This window comes from Lethenteron reissneri, chromosome 10 (genome assembly GCF_015708825.2).
Source record: "Lethenteron reissneri isolate LAM-NWPU_2019-01 chromosome 10, ASM1570882v1, whole genome shotgun sequence".
NCBI lineage: Eukaryota > Metazoa > Chordata > Hyperoartia > Petromyzontiformes > Petromyzontidae > Lethenteron > Lethenteron reissneri.
In genome coordinates, this window is record NC_083788.1 from 9277903 (window position 1) to 9296222 (window position 18320).

Consider the following 18320-nt stretch of genomic DNA (forward strand, 5'->3'; position numbering starts at 1 on the left):
AGAGGACGAGAGGACTCTAGCCGCCACGCATATAAAGGATTTATAGTGAAAAACTTTGTTTTTACCGGTTAATTTTTAAATCTCTAAGTTCATCTTACAAAGTCCCATCACAAGGGAGAAACAGAGACGCAACCAAAATATAGTTTTTTTTATTAACTCATATATTTGTGTGTCTACTCATAGCTGTCAACCCCTTATCAGTGCCTACCTTATTACAGATCAATTCAGACCATTTTTGGCCACCCCGTGCCCTTTATAAATCTCAACGTTCATCCTCCTACAAAGTCCCATCACAAGGGAGAAACACAAACAAATAGACAGTTATTGTTTAATTCAATTCCCCCGTACAAGACTGCAGTAAACCGTGTGGGTTGACACGGTGTGGACTATTTTGCCTTTTGGAGGTACAATTCAGTAAGGAACCGTCCATAAATGACGTCACGCACCTAGAGGGGGGGGGGGTCAGACATTTGTGACGATGTGTGACGAGGGGGGGGGGTGAGAAATGTGACGTCACATCAAAATACGCAACTTTAAATAAATAAAGATTTGTTATAACAACACTCATTGTTATAACAACACTCCTACAACGTCAGAGTGCAGCGCCGCATTAAATACGCACTACAATGACAATAGTTTAAAGCGATTTGAAGCATGCTTTATTTTCAAAATGGAAGTATGTTTTTTTTGGGGGGGGGGGGGCAGAGCTTTGTGACGTCACATTTGAGGGGGGTGGGGTCTGACATTTGTGACGTCATGTGACGAGGGGGGAGGGGTCAAAATCGCCAAAATCGCGTGACGTCATTTATGGACAGCCAATCCCAGCCCCCCCCAACCTGGCACCCACCACCACGCATCTTTACTCCGCTCACCCCATTGGCCCCGCGTGCATCACGTGACGCGAGCCTTGCGCTGCGATTGGTCCTCGTCGGGGAAGCGTTGGCGAGACGGGAGCGTCGCGTTGACCGCGATGGCGGCCTCCTTGGACGCGCTGTGGGAAGACCGCGACATTCGCTTCGATGTCTCCCCGCAGTGAGAGCAACGGGGCGGGCACCCTCTCTTCGCCTCCCTCACCTTCCTCCCCGCAGGCTCTTCGGCGAGGCCGGCTTCATTGGCCACTGCCGGTTGTTTTATTTCCCGCAAAGCGCCGCGTCGCTGCAACGTTTAGCGTTAGGCTTGGGGCCTACCGCGTGTTGCCATGGTTACGGGCCGCTCAACTCGCGCACACGGTGCAGCGTTTAACATGAAATAGGCTTTCGCGAGCGATAATCGCGTAAATATAAATGTGTGTCATATTCTTGGTTCTTTCGGTAAAGTCACGTAGAAGGGAAATAATAAAAGAATATAAATATAAAAAAAGACATCAAGGGGAACGATGGGATTTTTTTTATTGTTTTATATTTATATTATTTTATTATTTCCCTTCTACGTGACTTTACCGAAAGAACCATGAATATGAATCCCTGCAGTCACGAAAGCTTTACATCAAAATTTAAATGTGTGTCGTTAAACCCGCCACCACCCGACACAGCCTATGAGTAAGGCTTGTGTCACGGAAACAGAACGTGCCAATTCGTTACTAGTACATCACACCGGTTGTGTGTTGGGAGAGTAAATCCACAACATTTTCAATCTGAGTGTACGACGTTTCGCCAGTAATTACAACCGGCATCATAAGGCGACAGTGACGACATCACATCTATCCCTCAATTTAAGGAGCGAAACAGGAAGATTTCTCCACAAATCTGGCTGCCGCCTGATGATGCCGGTTGCAATTACTGGCGAAACGTCGTACTCAGAGTGTAAATGTTGTGGATTTGCTCTCCAACACACCGGTGTGCTTGTGATAGTAACGAATTGGCATGTTCTGTTTACGTGACAAACCTTTTATTTTACGTGATGTAACCCCAAAGGAATAATGTACAGTGATTTTATTACCATGTCCATAAGAAAGACTTAATGTTTTCCTTTTTAAACGTGACATAAAAAAACTAAAATTGGGGTTTTGAGTTACTGCACTCGTGAATGTAGATGTTTTATTTCATTATAAATGATCGGGTTGTAAAATTAACTATATCGCAGGGCAGTCACTTGACTATATTGAGCACTTTTGTCAATCCACTGCTGGATGAATACATGCCCGTGCCTTGCGGGTGTTGTGAGTTACTTGACTATACTCCACGCTGATGTTAGCCGTGGGCGACAATAACCACTGTACCAAATTTACACGACTTTAAAATATATACTATCAGCGCAGTGTACTGTTAAATCAACTCAGAGCTTCGCCGTTGCATCCATCAGCTGACTGTCCATGGTAATTGTGCTTTTCGCTGTGTTGTGACATGTTTACATTGACTGAGCATGGACTTTGTTGTATCCTTGGGCAGGCAGATGAGAATGCGCGCAGGAGAACTGCTCATTGATTCTCTGGACTCGATTGAAGACACCAAGGGGAACAATGGGGATCGTGGTGAGTGTCACTGCCATCATCAGTTTGCAGGGAATTAAAAAGTCTAGAGAAGCACCAACTAACTGTCCCGGCATGCCATTAGGCCATATTGTTGTCAATTATGTTTTAGCGGCACATACTACACGCTACACGTATGAACCTTCTGACATGTTATGTTTTTCAATTCAAACATTATTTGGTGTGAATGTGCACTTTTCTTGTTGCAGGTCGGTTGTTGGTTACAAACTTGAGGCTAATTTGGCACTCGCAATCACTGCCAAGAGTGAACCTATGTAAGTGCATGGCAGTTTCGTTATTCAACTGTGTAAGAGCAGTTTTGTTTTTTAAAAGTGGGTGATTCTTTTGCTCATATGGGCATTAACGCAATGCTAATCTCCGGTTTACAGCCCTGAGCCCATGGTAAACATTCTACATTCCTATGGCAGAAGTTATTCCTTCCATAGGGTAACCACTGTTAACTTCCCTACGAAGTGGCACTTATTTTATCAACCCCGAAGAGATGATAGGCTGTCATCTCCACCCAGGATTTGAACTGCAACGTGATTGTAAGTGGCTTCCTCTAGCACTGAACGACCTTGCCAGTTAATGAACTTGAGTTATCTCAAGACTTTTAAAATTAATGTTAACTTTGTACAGTATCCATGATAATATAACAATATGGGTCATCAATAGCAATGGGCTTTCAGTTAGTTATGAAGATTATCACTGTATTGTTCATTGTTTTCACAGCTATTGGCTACAACTGTGTGATAAGCATCACAACACGAACAGCAAATTCGGTGGGTTTCAATTTTCTTCTTTCCTCTCTCGTATTGGGAACATATAAAAAATAATACTCATAAACCATTCCGGTTTATTGCAGAGGTTACAAATTCCTGGATATATCTCTGGAAAATGACCGTTATAACGGTCACTCCATAGCTTTAGTAGACCAGTTCACCATTGCAAATGTTAAGTTAAAATTTAATTGGCTTACTTGTTAAATGGGTTTACTTGTTTAAAAGAAACCTAATTTTATTGGTTCATCTTGAATGCTCCACAGCAACATTCAAAAATGAAATGAAATCGTGGCTTGTGTATTGGTGGACAGAAATTGCGCGGGCAGACCGAGGCCCTGTACATCCTGACCAAGTGCAACAACACGCGCTTTGAATTCATCTTCACCAACCTGGTGCCCGGAAGCCCCCGTCTGTTCACCTCCGTAATGGCTGTACACAGGTTGGCAACTTGCATTTCATATTCATAGCAGAGTCGACAAGTTGTAGTGCTGACATTTTGCCCCTCCTAGTTTTAACATTTCTTGAGCAACAAAGCCAACTCTCCACTTTGGAGGCAAGGGTTTTGTATGTCAAGTATTTTTGTGATATTGGCAAACCTACTGAGCTGCAAAGTGGCCAGGAGATGGAAGTATAGCAAGTGTTTTTTGTAAACTTGCCTATCTGGACCTTTTCATTGTTAACCCATCATATGTCAGGATTTTCTGCAGGTCCTTCAGTGTTTCCGAAATGAAAGTTAACTTAGAGACATCCACAATGAGCACCCTCCGTCTTCCTCGAGTTTTGACATGTCATCCTATTTGTTGATGGCCTTTTCATATATATGTAAAACACTTCTTTAAGTGAAATTAGCCAAACATCTCGTTACCTGACCCTCTGGGAAAAGTCTTGAGACTAGGTAATGCTGTCCTGAATACATAAATTATGCTATTATTCACCTGTTACAAATGCAACTTCATTTACTGCTTATTGCTCTGAACAGGGCATACGAGACATCTAAGATGTACCGCGACCTGAAGCTTCGTGGTGCGCTGATCAGTAACAGGCAGCTGCGGCTTCTACCGCAGGAACAGGTTTACGACAAGATCAACGGCGTTTGGAACCTGTCCAGCGACCAGGTTTGTGCGTCAACTGCTGGCTGGTGTTCTAGGCCTAAATCTAATTAATCTTAAAACATTGGCGCATAAAAGGCCTCTAAACTTTGTCTGTATGGCACTATTTCAAGTGTACAATATCAGAATTTGTATTTATACTGTAAAGCTCTTTTTCACATATGTCCAGTATATCACAGATGTTCAGTATGTGGTGTAAAATGAATACGTTTTATTTGTCTGCATGGTTTAACTTTAATAGCACAATTGTAATATTGTTGGTGATAAAAGGGTACTGTTGTTATTAAAAATATAATAGTAGAATATTAATATGCGTAGCTTTGTCCATCCACTCCTGGATGTATGCTTCCCTCTACTGCATTACTCATGGAGGTAGTTTGACCATACGTCACCACACTGGTCAGTTTGGGTTGGCGAAGAGGAGTCCCTGGACTAGTTGAGATATCACTCTAGATTTGAAGCTTTCGTGACTGCAAGGATTCATATTCTTAGGTTTTTTCGGTAAAGTCACGTAGGTAAAACATCAAAATTAATAAAAATAAAATAAAACAAAAAATCACGACGTTTCGGAGGCAACACAAGTCTCCGTCATCAGGTGGGACCGTCACAGCCGGATTAGCTGCATGATTAGCTGCTTGATGCAGCTAATCCGGCTGTGACGGTCCCACCTGATGACGGAGACTTGTGTTGCCTCCGAAACGTCGTGATTTTTTGTTTTATTTTATTTTTATTAATTTTGATGTTTTACCTACGTGACTTTACCGAAAAAACCTAAGAATATGAGATATCACTCGCAACTGATGAGAGTTATGGCCAAGATTTGAACGAAGGTTGCCGGGTTCAAAGCGCAGTGCGCTTACAACGGTGTCACCACTCCACCAGTATGTACTTAGATAAATGCATCATGGAAATGTATTTTAGCTTCAGTAGCGGATGGCTTTTTTTGACGGGTTATGAAGACTATACACTAAAGTTTGGATGAATTATTTGCAGGGAAACCTGGGCACCTTCTTTATAAGCAACGTGCGTCTGGTGTGGCATGCCAACATGAATGACAGCTTCAACGTCAGCATTCCATACCTGCAAATTGTGAGTAGTATGTTTTACATGGTAAATAACATTTTCAATTTGAAGTGAGGGATATTCGGGAAGAAGGAATAATGAGAAGAGGAGGTGACGCCAGGGCCACCCAGGGAAGGGGAGAGAGCAACACCACAGCACGGACCAGAGTCAATGAGGCCAAGTAGAAAGGGATGAAGCAACTGGGGCCCAACAAGTCCCCGGACGTCCTCAGGACACCGCGGCCCAATGACCAACAAGTCACGGAGCAACGAAGGGTGTGCCCAGGACCAATGGGTCCCAGGAGCAGCTGGGGCAGTAACCATGGAGTCCCAGGGTAGTTCCGGTGGCAGACGAGTCCCGGGACAAACAGGACGCTGTGGCATTAAGGAGCAATATTTCTTGAGGGTTAGGCCAATAAGTGTAAAGGAATGAAAAGAAAGTTGGGGAGAAAATAAAAAACAGGCAGGGAGGCAGAGGGAAAATGCAGAGAAAGATTGGATTGTACAGTGGCAATCTAGTATATATTCACCAATAAAATATCTGATGCATCCATTTTAATGCATTATTATTGTTAACATTATATCTACATTGAAAATCACATGATTTTGTGTGTACAGTAAAACACAGTTTTTGACAATGTGTGTATTACAGTTCTTTTCATTTTTATTGCAGCGTTCAGTGAAGATAAGAGATTCCAAGTTTGGACTTGCACTGGTAATAGAAACATCACAACAGGTAAATACATATAAGAAAAATAGTTTCTATATCGCTTAATCATACTTGATTTACTTTTCTACGTCTTTTCGTTTTTCAAAGGTGGAAAATCTGGGCCATTATGTCAGCGCACTTGGCCTCTTATTCGAATAACGTCACGGAATATTTAACGTTCACCGTAAAGCAGACGGCACATTTCATGATTATCCCCACAGTATTAAACAGGGTGGCCTTTGGTTCCAATGGCAAACCTCTGCAACAAGCTGCATATGTGTGGGCCATGTCGCCTCCATCTTTTATTGGAGCATGGTTTGTATTCTTGCTCACGGTTTGTGAGTTTGCTGGTATGAAAAATATGTTTTATGAACAACCACAATATACTTGAGTGACGACTACCTGTGTGCAACAGGACCAGAAGGTTAACTTTGAACTATTAGCTCTGATAATGACATTAACCGGGATGCCCTTTATATCTAGTAATCCAAATTAGTTAGCTCTTCCAAATACAATGCTTTTAACCGAAGGCCTTTGTGTACGTATAAATGTGTATGTTGATGAGAACAACGGCGATGATAAACCATGTCTGTCCTCTGCATGCTTTGCATGCAGTGTTAATTTAGCATTTTTTGTTTAGTCATCATAGTGTAGTCTGACAACCTGTAGAAGTTTGGCCAAGTCTGAGTCTATTTGGCAAACGCAGTCAAATATTTCGTCCACTCTGAGTTATTAGTTTTTGGAATGAGCGACACGTAATTTCCCTCTCCCCAATGTCAGATCAGTTTGTAAGTGATCATGGTCAGTTCTTTTACATACTTGTTTAGCAAATAAAATGTTTTGGTTTTCCTCAGTGCACTTCATTTTCAAATAACATTACTTAATCATCTTAGTCCGTGTCTTCATTTAAACGAGTTAATTTTGTCTCATCACATTCGGGAATAATTAGCTATTTTTGTCACTGATGTGATTAAAATTTACACGGGTTGCATGCAGAGCGGTGGCTACGTGCTGGGTTTCCGCATCGACCCCCTCGAGAAGCTACAGGAGGCAGTGAAAGAGATCCAGTCACTGCACCGTGTCTACTCCGCCAGCCCCATTTTCGGGGTGCAGTTTGAGATCGAGGACAGGGTATGGACAAGGATCCTTCTCACGTGATCTCACACATCACACGGGCTACAGTGCAGGAATGTGTGTTGGGGTCTTGCAGTAATACAGAGTCTGTGTGATATGGATAGCTTTAGTATAATGATCCCCGAGTCTTATTAAATAACAATAGAGTAACGGGGAAGAGATAGTAACGTACGGAGATGGAGTGAATGATTCGGCTTGTTTGTAGGTGCTAGGTGTATTGTTACATTTCATGGCTCATGAGAGATGGGAATTACTTGGGAGAGGCCTTCATCCAACAGTAGATTGATCATGGCTGTAATTTTCGCATCATAGCTACATGATCTAACCCAAAAATTTACGAATCGCAGGCATATGGAGTCCCTATATATACACCTCGGTTCTACTGCAAGGTTGCCTATGTATGCTGTAGTTCAGGGGTGGGGAACGTCCGGCCCGCGGGCCATATAAGGCCCGCAAAATCCTTTGGTCTGTTTCAGCCATCACATTAGGGGTGAGTTAATTAAATGTTTGACCAAATATAACAGGCTAATTTTTAAGTTGATAATTTTGTATGGCCTGCGAATGATGTTATAAATATCCAAATGGCCTTTGGCAGAAAACGGGTTCCCCACTGAGGTTTCTAATGTTGAATTTCTACATACACAGAGGTACAGTAGGTTTCTCAAAGGTTTGGTTCTCGGCCAAACACTCACGGACTCACATCTCTCTGTAAGGTGATTAATGGGTACATTGTTTCGTGGAAAAATGTAAATGATTTTACATTAATTAAAATAAATTTCAATGTGATTTGAAGCTTTCGTGACTGCAGGAATTACTGTTTGGTGGTTCTTTCGGTAAAGTCACGTTGAAAGAAAATTAATTAAATAATAGAGTACGACGTTTTGATTGCTTGTGTGTCTGTCTGTGTGTCTCCGTATCTGTGTTTTGTCTCTCTCTCAAATTTAGTTCTACCTGATGACGGTTGCTTGTGTTGCAATCGAAACGTCGTACTCTATTATTTAATTTATTTTCTTTTTACGTGACTTACCGAAAGAACCAAAGATAAAATTTAAATGTATTTACTGGCAAATTTTTAACACAAAATTGGCCTCCTGATCTGTGATGGGTTGGCCATGATACATGAGTAATTACTATTGTTAAGTAGCATATGTGAGTAATTTTAAATATTCATGGCTGTGTGTCTTCTGCTTGTTTAATCACATGATCTCACATTGTGTAGAGCTGTGTGTAATTCCACGTGATAAAGTAAAATATACGGCTCCTGGCCACCAAAAAGCGATACTTTGCTACTAAACGACTGGCAGAAATTACAATTATCAGCACACTTTATGTTCATGTAAAACAGTGAAAAACATATTTGTTTACATATATTGTAAAATTGGCCTCCTCTGAGGACACGGTGGTGGCGAGATGTTAACTACCTCGCATGGTATACAGAAGGTCGTGAGTTCCATCTCAACCCTGACGCCTGCTGTATATTTGGAGTTTGCATCTTCTCCCCGTGGTTGCACGGATTTTTCTTCGGGTCCTCTGCTTTATCCCTCCACATTTAGCATCAACATGCATTTAGAATATTTGGCTGCTATAAATTTCCACGTGATAAGCCATTTGGTTGAGCTATCATTTGTGGCCAGGTTGCTTTTATTAAAGAGCTATATAGCTGGAAAAAAAAATAGTTTAGCATAGTTGTGTGCTTTTTCACCACATGCCTGTACTATTATGTAATTATATTGTGGGTATTGGTATTTCTGCAGCCCCAGCCACTTGATGAAGTGACAGTGGAGAATGCCTTGGATGACGTGGAAATTCAACAGGATGAGCCAAGCGACGCCTTCGTGGTACAAACTTGCACCCCACCAGTGTTATTTTTTTAAATAAAACTAGTGACGAAAATAAGATTTTTTATTTTAGTCGATGATGACGATGTGGATGAAAATCCTCAGGTATGGCGGCAATGACAGCCCGCCAAAAGACCAAAGTGTGATTGGCTGACGAGATTAAATTAGTCCGAATTAAGACATACTAAGAGAATTTAGTTACGTTATTAGAGACTGCAGTGCACTGAAAAAGACCAAAAATGGTAATTGGCTATACCTTCTTCTTGGTTCTTTCGGTAAAGTCACGTAGAAGGGAAGTAATAAAATAATAAAAATAAAACATAATAAAATAATTCTCACGACGTTTCGGCTACAACGCAAGCAGCCGTCCTCAGGTGAAGACGGCTGCTTGCGTTGTAGCCGAAACGTCGTGAGAATTATTTTATTATGTTTTATTTTTATTATTTTATTACTTCCCTTCTACGTGACTTTACCGAAAGAACCAAGAAGATGAATCCCTGCAGTCACGAAAGCTTTAAATCGAAATTTGGCTATACCTTTTTATAGACGGATAATATTTTGGCAGGAATGGGGACAGTTTGGACCCCACACACCATCATTTAATGACTAGGAGTGGACTAATTGTTTGACTGCTTCCATTGACGAGGCTAAGAAAATGACGACATGAAATTCACCATGACATGACTAAAATTGTATAGGTTGTCGTGGACTAGACTGCGACCATGACAAAGATGAAAAATTATTACTAAATTAACGCTCCACTCCACCCACATTATGATCTGATGCCCAGGCCTTAGTGGTTGTCTGTGAAATGCGTAAAAAATACAATACTGCCACAATTGTGCCGAGGACTGATATATTCAACAGAAGGACTTTCACTAAATTAGAATTGACACTACCTGATGGCTTGATAAACAAAAGTTATCCTCCAAATTGGCCATTGGGAATTATTGTGAGCTGGGAAAAAAATGTGTGAATGCACAGAGAAAATCTTATTGGGTGCTTTTTGAAAAATATTTAAGCCACGTTTCAATCTCAGACAATTCAGTTGGACACAATGCCTTGACAAACCTCAGGTTTTTAAAATAATTTATCATTGCATTTATAATAAATTGTACTGCCTGATGCATATTTATAAGGTTACTAGCGGGAAGTACCCGGCATTGCCCGGGCGAAAAAGACACACACACATCGACTTACACACAGACATCGACCCACACACACAAACACATCGACTTCCACACACACACACATTTGGACTCAAACACACAGACATCTACTTACACACACACATGTAATTACACAAACACATCGACTCACACACACACACACACACTTAGACTTACACACACACATCGACTCACACACACACACATACATAGTCACACACACATTGACCTACACACACACATATGGACTTACACACACATATTGACTAAGACACACACACATGGACTCACACACAGACATCGACTCACACACACACATCGACTTACACACACACGTCGACTTACAAATGCACGTGGACTCATGCAGACACACATTTCGATGTACACACACACAATCATCGACTGAAACACACACATCGACTTAAACACACACCACACACACACACATTGACGTACACAAACAAACACAGCGACTGTCACACACACACATTGACTCGCACACACATTGACGCACACACACACAGACTCGCACAGACACAACGCACACACATATATGGACTCACACGCACACATGGACGTGCACACGCATAGCGAAAGAAGCAAGGGAGAGGGGAAATGCACGCGTGTATAACAAGTAATAAGGAGCGACCGCGAGGGTGTTCCGCCATTTTGGTGCAAACATTTGCCGCGAGCAAGAGATGGCAAATTATGAAAGTCAACGGAATTACAAAATGAACCTAACCTACCTGTAACTATGAGCAGATGCGCACCAATCAAGCGTAATTGACATCACGTCACTGCTCAACCCCTGAACTGAGGGGGCAAGTGTAAATATGATAGAATGAAGACGTAATTGAGTATATTTATGCAGTAAGTGATATTGCGTGGCTACTTATGCCTCGAGTACAGAAAAAAGCTATTCTTCCCCTCAAACCTGGATTTTGTGAGCAGGACAGTGATATTTAGAAATGTACCTATTTTCAAAGAGAAAACGTGTGCATAAGTGTCATGGCCTCACATAAAGACGTGATCGCGAAAGCCAAAGGTAGTGGTAGTCGGGGAGAAAAATCGTGTTACTTTGGGTAAAACATTGCTTAATCCCTGTCATTAAATGTCTTACCTATAAAAGGCAATTTGTAATGAGTAAGCAGTCATGGTGATGAATGTTTGAAGAGAGCTGTAAATGCGTGTGTGCTACCTTGCGCAGTGTCCACACGAAAGATAATTCCCCCCTCACCACCACCGAATGCGTGTGACTTGGTAGGGGCCTTCCCCATCACCCAACGCGTGTCAGTTGGTAGGGTGGTACATGCGCTAGCTAATAAATGAATAACAAATAACAGCACTAAATCGTTTATTACACTACTTTAAAGGTGACGGGCGCGAAATGGGAATAGTGCTGGCTCAGCATGGGGCTTATGGCGTTTTACCTGGCTACTTTTTAACAGCGTAAACCACACGGTTTGCGAGCCAAATCCTTCGCAAGTTTCGGCCACACACAGACAGACAGACAAAAAATGTCTTTTATAGGTAAGAAGAAGAGTCGTTGAAAATCATATTATTCAATTAGAAAGGAAAATATCACTTTTGTTTCAAATTGGCCCTTTATATGCTTTTTGTATGTTACATTGTTGTTAATGGGATATATAGTACTAATCACTAACCATACCACGAGGAATGCCAGTTATGCATTATATAACCGTTTCCATGTGTTGTTCGCAGGCCTACTTTGCCGATGGAAACAAGGTACGCCAAACAAGATGGTCAATAAAATTACGCAATAAAAATTCACCCATTTTTGGCATTTACCATCCATATAGAACAATCAATATTTTTTCCCGTAACATGTGTAGTCCTTGGCAACTTAAATGAGGTCATTCAGCTTGCTGCACTTGAGAATTGTATTTTATTTCAGCTGAGAGCTAAGGATTTCATCACAGGCTTTCTGTGATATTGGCTCAGTATAATACATCATTCTCCTGAGTCACCAGTCATCTTCCATTCAATTCATTTTGGCATCCCTTTTTAATATGTAGTGTCATTAGTCTACACAGTAATTGTGAGAAAAAAAATGTATTTTAAATGTTGCACAATGTAGTGAAGCCTATTTTAGAGCTCATTCGACTCATTTGATGGATATGCACAGACTGAACCAATAATACAAAGCTGGGACTAATGCATTCAAGTGGATTTACAAGACGTCTGGAATAGGGCTGTCGTTCCACAGACACCAGAGGTGGTTCCAACATGTATCGTGTCACTTTGGTTTACAGCAACAAGATAGGGATCCCATATTCAACGAAGATCTCGGTCTTGCAGTGGAGAAGCTGCGTGACGGATTTACCCTGCAGAGTCTCTGGGATGTTGTGAGCTAAGCTTGTCTACATGTATGCCGCTTAAATGTCATTTCCCAAACCCTCCTCCTGTACCGCAAGTGCAATAAGTTGAACATTTTCTAAAGTTGACAGGATACAATGTTTTGTTCAGAAGTAATCATTCGATGAGGGCTCATTCGTATATAAGTGCAATTTTGTATGGATTTAGGCAGCACCAACATAAGTTTCCTTAAGGCATTCCTCTTGGCGCTGTGGTGGTGAAATGTTAATTACCTGGCCTGGTATACAGGATGTCGTGGGTTTGATCCCGACCCTGATGCCTGTATATTTGGAGCTTGCGTGTTTTCCCCGTGGTCGCCTGGATTTTTCTACGGGTCCTCTGGTTTTTTCCCTCCATATTTAGAAACGTGTTTTAGAGTATTTGGCTGCAATGCATTTGCATGTGATAAGCCACTTCGTAGAACTATCATTTGTGGCCAGGTCGCTTCTGAAAAAAGAGCTAAATAGCTCAGTGGGCCTTACGAAATAAAACGTTTAGTTTAATTCATTAGCATCATGCCTACCTGGCCAGAAAAAGTGCCTCCCCTTGGCTGCTGAACAGAGTAACATGAGCAGAATGTCACTCGATTAGGATATTAATTAATCATTACTTTTTAGGTAAGCGTATGAGGAATTTGTGTATGCTGCACACAATGGTCATATGATCTCATAGTGAATAATTTAGTCTCTCTTAATCTGGTGTTTTTAATCCCCGCTAATTAAAAGTAAGTGTGAAGTGTTCTTTGTTGACTATTTAAAAAAAGATGCATGTGCTGTATAGCGGGATTCATTTTGTACGTTCTGTAATGTCATAAAACCAGTTTTGTGCAGCGGACAGTATATATTCAAAACACATACCGTACCACAATTAACGTGCACAAACTCTGAGCATTGTGCTCCGAATAGCAGGCTGTGTGCATCCAGAAGCAGACTTGCTATTGATTCTATGCTATTGATTCTCAGAATATTTTTTTCCCTTTTAAGAAACCACAAATTTGAAATCTAGGCTTCATTTGAAGGGGGGTAAACTCGTGTATGTTCGTGTTTGTAAATGGGGCCATTCTTGATGACGAGTTGTGCAAAAGAAGCACTCAAATAAATGGGATGTTGTCTATAACTCCAAAAAAAACATCGAGTCGTTTGTGATGTTTTATGAATTACACTACATGTTTTTTCTAATGTTTGAAGCTTTCGTGACTGCAGGAATTGTGATTAAATTTTATTTTATACCTACGTGACTTTACCGAAAGAGCCAGAGAGTATTTTTCTAATGTCTTCCAAGAATTTTTTTTTTTCAAAATGCAAATGTACCCAAAATGTCATGAGGTCTCTCTTTTGTCCGTTGTGTTTTGTAGTGCATACTATGATCCACGAGGAATGCTCTATGTACACTCATCTTTACGGATGTTCTACTCTCGAAGAAGTCACACGTGTGTGCGTGTTGCCTTTTCCCCCGCTGTGCTTCAGTTACACCAACCATCACTATAGCAATCACGGATTTGACTGTGCTGCAGTTTAATCAATAGCATAGCTTCATAAAATAGGAGCTATTTCACATTTGGCACATGGTCTCAAGTCAATATAAATGCAGTATGAGACAACCGTTGCTTGATGATTGAAAATATGCAATAAATGACAGGTTTAAACTTGCTTCATATCTACACATGATGTTCTGCAGACTACAACACCACCAAAAACAAGATTATAGTGTTGCAATAATTTTTTTATATTCTGATAAATGCAAAAATAGTACTTTGTACATTGCTCTCAGGATCCCATAAATCAAGTGAACATATCGTAACCACTTTCAGTTATTCATTACCCACTGATAAATGAAGAACGCTCTACTTCAATGCATTTGCCTGCAGCCATGAAGCTATAATTCCTGTCCTATGGATGTTCTATGATTAATAATTTCTTCTCCCCTGTGAACATCTACACCAGCCCACAGGGGATTATTGTGTCCGTCCATCTGTCGTGCAGGGAGGGGCTGGGTGGGGAGGGAGGGGTGGGGCTGGGTGAGGAGGGGCTGGTCACCCCGTGGTGCCCTTATAAAACTCAACGTTTAACCTACTCACGCCGGCTTGTGCCCGCCCTCACAGTCGGCCATATTTACGGAATACACCACGCCGCCGTTGACCCTTGCCATTGACCGAGCAACCCAACGTTCCTACCAGCTCCCTCCGCAGGAATGTGTTTGCCCATTTCATAATTGTTTGGCACTCATTTGACACCTCACTTCTTCCTAACTCTGCTCACTTTTCTTGTGATTAGTCATCCACGTAATTTGCGTATGCTTTTCAATGTTACACGTTTGTTTTGTATCTTTGTCGCTTGCAATTTATTTCTAGGTTAATTGCTATCTTGGCAAACTGTTCCTTTTTTACAACAGGTGTTTCAAGTATTTCTGTTCAGATGTCCGTGTGCAACGTGTCGGTCACGCTAAGCAATTGTTTTCAAATAAATCATCCACGGTCATGAAGAATATTGTAGAGTATTTGCAACATAATGCAGCCTCACAAGCGGGATAACGTTCATGGCAGCGCAAACGCATAGAGAGAATAAGACGTGTCAATTAAATGATCAATCTACGATAAAAAAAACAATCGTGAAAATCAGTGGTTAAAAATAGCCCTTAAATAAATATACTTCATGTACAATACCAGAATATTGCAGAAATTAAATGAATAATTAAGCCCCTGTGTCAATCCGCTGCTAGATGAAGGCTCACCACGCCGTGTCAAGTCATTGGGAGTTGTTTAACCATACGGTACTTAACCACGCTGGTCTCGGCTGGTTTCTGAATCGGCTTGCCAGGACCGGTTTTAGATATCGCTCGCCACTCACTGATTCTAAGCCATGGCTGAGATAGCCCTGATCACTGGGGTCATAGTGCACGATTGCGTAAATCCTCCCATTGTATAATTTATATTGACACACGAGCGCAAATTGTAGGGCTTCCCCAGCAGTGAATAATTGAATCGTGCTCGCGCCGCATAAAAAATACACGCGTACGGTAGAGCCCTAAAATAATATATAGCGTAATCACCACTTCGTATTTTTAGCTCTTCCTCGCTCGGCAAAGCCTTGGGACCGAGCAATAGCGCAGCGTGCGACCAAAACCTTCAAACGTGTTTTGAACCATCGCCTCTGCATTAAGCATTCAGCAGGCATCAGCGTTAAAGGTCTGAGCGGTGCCCGATGATGTATGGCACCCGCTTCATCCTCTTCCAGCGGTATTCGCTGCATTTACGTAACCAGCTGTGCGATTAATCGGCCGGATGATTGACACGCACGCGGCGTGAGCGTGCGGAGACCGGTGCGCGGAGCAAGAAGCGGTGTTCCATGCACACGGGCAGAAGAGACGCGATGGGTGTGCATCTATATATAGCAAAAGCTGCACTGTATATGCCAGAAAATCCGTTTGTTTGGACGAGATGGGAAGGCGCTTTTGGATGCGTGGGGGAGGTTGAGGGGCATGGTGGAGTGGGGTGGTTGGTTGGGGTGTGGGATGCTCGCTCTCACGCTTGTGTGATGCTGACAACGCCCACGCACACGATGCTACTCTCGCATCCGCTTATTTGGACAGTTAATTTCCACGGGTGCTTTTTTTCTTCTTCTTCTTCTTATAATTCTATTTGTGCCAGACTAATTGAGTTGCGCCCGTCTCCCGAATTATTTGTGGCCAACAATAAACATGTTTCACTTTCGTATGGTAAAATACTCGGGGTTGCATGCAACTACTGTATTGTATATCTCGTCCTGTTTCCCACGGCAAGCAGAGATTCACAAAGATGGATTGTCGGTCGGTGCTGGGTGAAAACAAAAGCAAAATGATGAGCAGATGTGAAGAGGTCGGCCTGTATTTGAGACATCCACAGCAGCAGCAGCATCATAGCCCCATATCCATTTGGTACGTGCATCGCTGCCCGAATCCGCTCTGGACAGGAAAGTGACGCATTTTCTTGGTTCTTTCGGTAAAGTCACGTATAATGGAAATAATAAAATAATAAAAATAAAACATGATAAAATAATTATCACGACGTTTCGGCCACCTGAGGACGGCTACTTGCGTTGTGGCCGAAACATCGTGTGAATTATTTTATTATGTTTTATTTTTATTATTTCCATTCTACGTGACTTTACCGAAAGAACCAAGAAGATGAATCCCTGCAGTCACGAAAGCTTTAAATCGAAAAATAAAAGTGACGCATTCTTCGGTCCAGAATTGCTCATTTCACCGTTTTGCTCTCGGTGCCTTTCACGAGAGAATCCTTGAAAAAGAGCCATCCCCAACATTATGTGGAATTTCCTGGTAATGTGTGTGCAATTCAACAATGTCCTCTTAATTTGTCATGAAAGTTCATTTTCATTGGGTATCAGTGCACTTATATCACACGTGGACGTGTTCGGTGAACCAAAATGAACACAGACAGACCCTTTTTTGTTAGTTCGTCAACTGCTGTATTATGAGGGCCTTCCCGCACGTGCGAGGCCTGGGGGGTTATCTGCACCATCGTTCACCATGCTGGTCAGTGCGAGTTGAAGATGGGAAGAGCATGGACGTTGGAGCAGAGTGCAGTACAACATGGATTGTTATGCATTTCCCTCCGCTAACAATGTGGCTCTGCAACACATGTGTTGCAAATATGTCAGTCAACCATCCAAGCAAGATTGAGTGATTTGGTCAAATGCGATTTTTTCACAGAAATTGGACACTTGTATTTCGATTTAAAGCTTTCGTGACTGCAGGGATTCATCTTCTTGGTTCTTTCGGTAAAGTCACGTAGAATGGAAATAATAAAATAATAAAGAAAATATTATTATGATAAATCTTTATTATTTTATTATTTCCATTCTACGTGACTTTACCGAAAGAACCAAGAAGATGGATACTTGTAATTCATCTTAGCATGCCGGCAAACCCTTCCATGCCCAAGAAGGACAGAGCTCCATTAGAATTGTCTTGATTATTCCCACTTGTATCCCCACCAATCTGTGTCGATGATACTTTGACCACATCACCCACAGCGTTCCACAGTTGTTTTAGCGGATCATGTGGTGATACAGGACGCTGTCCCGCGCGTTTCGTTTCCACAGTGATTGTTTTTTTTCTGTTCCCCAATACTCCATCTGCCCTCCACCCTCCCCCCACAGTCTGCTTGTGAACGGATGCACCAAACAGCTGTGCGTACGATAACAGCCGAATCACTATTCAACTATTGAACCCTCTATTTGCTGTGTTAGAGCGACGTTTAATTTCCCTTAAAACAGGCCTTCTACAACTCCGGTGCTCACCACCCACCACTGCTTTGTGTTTGCCAATTGTATACATTTAAATACAAACATAATGAATTACACCAGAGGATTGGTAAACATGCATCATCGTGGACCATGGGGTTTGAGAAGCCCTTTCTTAAAAGAGACTGTGAGCAGGTGGTGTGATATCAGACCCAAACGTGTCTGGGGACAAGGGAAAGTTGCCCAAAAGAATGTCATGCCTTTAGGGCCAGGATCATTTTCATAAGAGCTCAAGTAGCAACTGGTTTTCAGTAAGTAGACAATCAAGCAGGCCACATAAGCTTGCTCATATGGCATGAACAGTTCACGACCCGAATGTTTACGAAAATAAAAGGTTATTGCGTTTTACTTCAATCATAATCACTTGGAAGCATA

General features: G+C 41.9%; 1 protein-coding gene across 2 annotated transcripts; it reads left to right on the forward strand.

The window, feature by feature from the left end:
* The first annotated feature begins 908 nt into the window (after positions 1-908).
* LOC133340620 (Bardet-Biedl syndrome 5 protein homolog) lies at positions 909-14049 on the forward strand. Of its 2 annotated transcripts, none has more exons than XM_061548990.1 (12): positions 909-1032; positions 2388-2470; positions 2677-2742; positions 3200-3249; positions 3561-3688; positions 4229-4364; positions 5352-5447; positions 6093-6155; positions 7125-7259; positions 9017-9100; positions 11992-12015; positions 12543-14049. In XM_061548990.1, exons 1-12 carry the CDS (start codon positions 971-973, stop codon positions 12642-12644), a joined length of 1029 nt encoding a protein of 342 aa, XP_061404974.1. In that variant the 5' UTR covers positions 909-970; the 3' UTR covers positions 12645-14049. The 2 variants fall into 2 exon arrangements, with proteins under 2 accessions (XP_061404974.1, XP_061404975.1); XM_061548991.1 differs by having other exon boundaries at positions 1030-1124.
* Positions 14050-18320: the final 4271 nt, after the last annotated feature.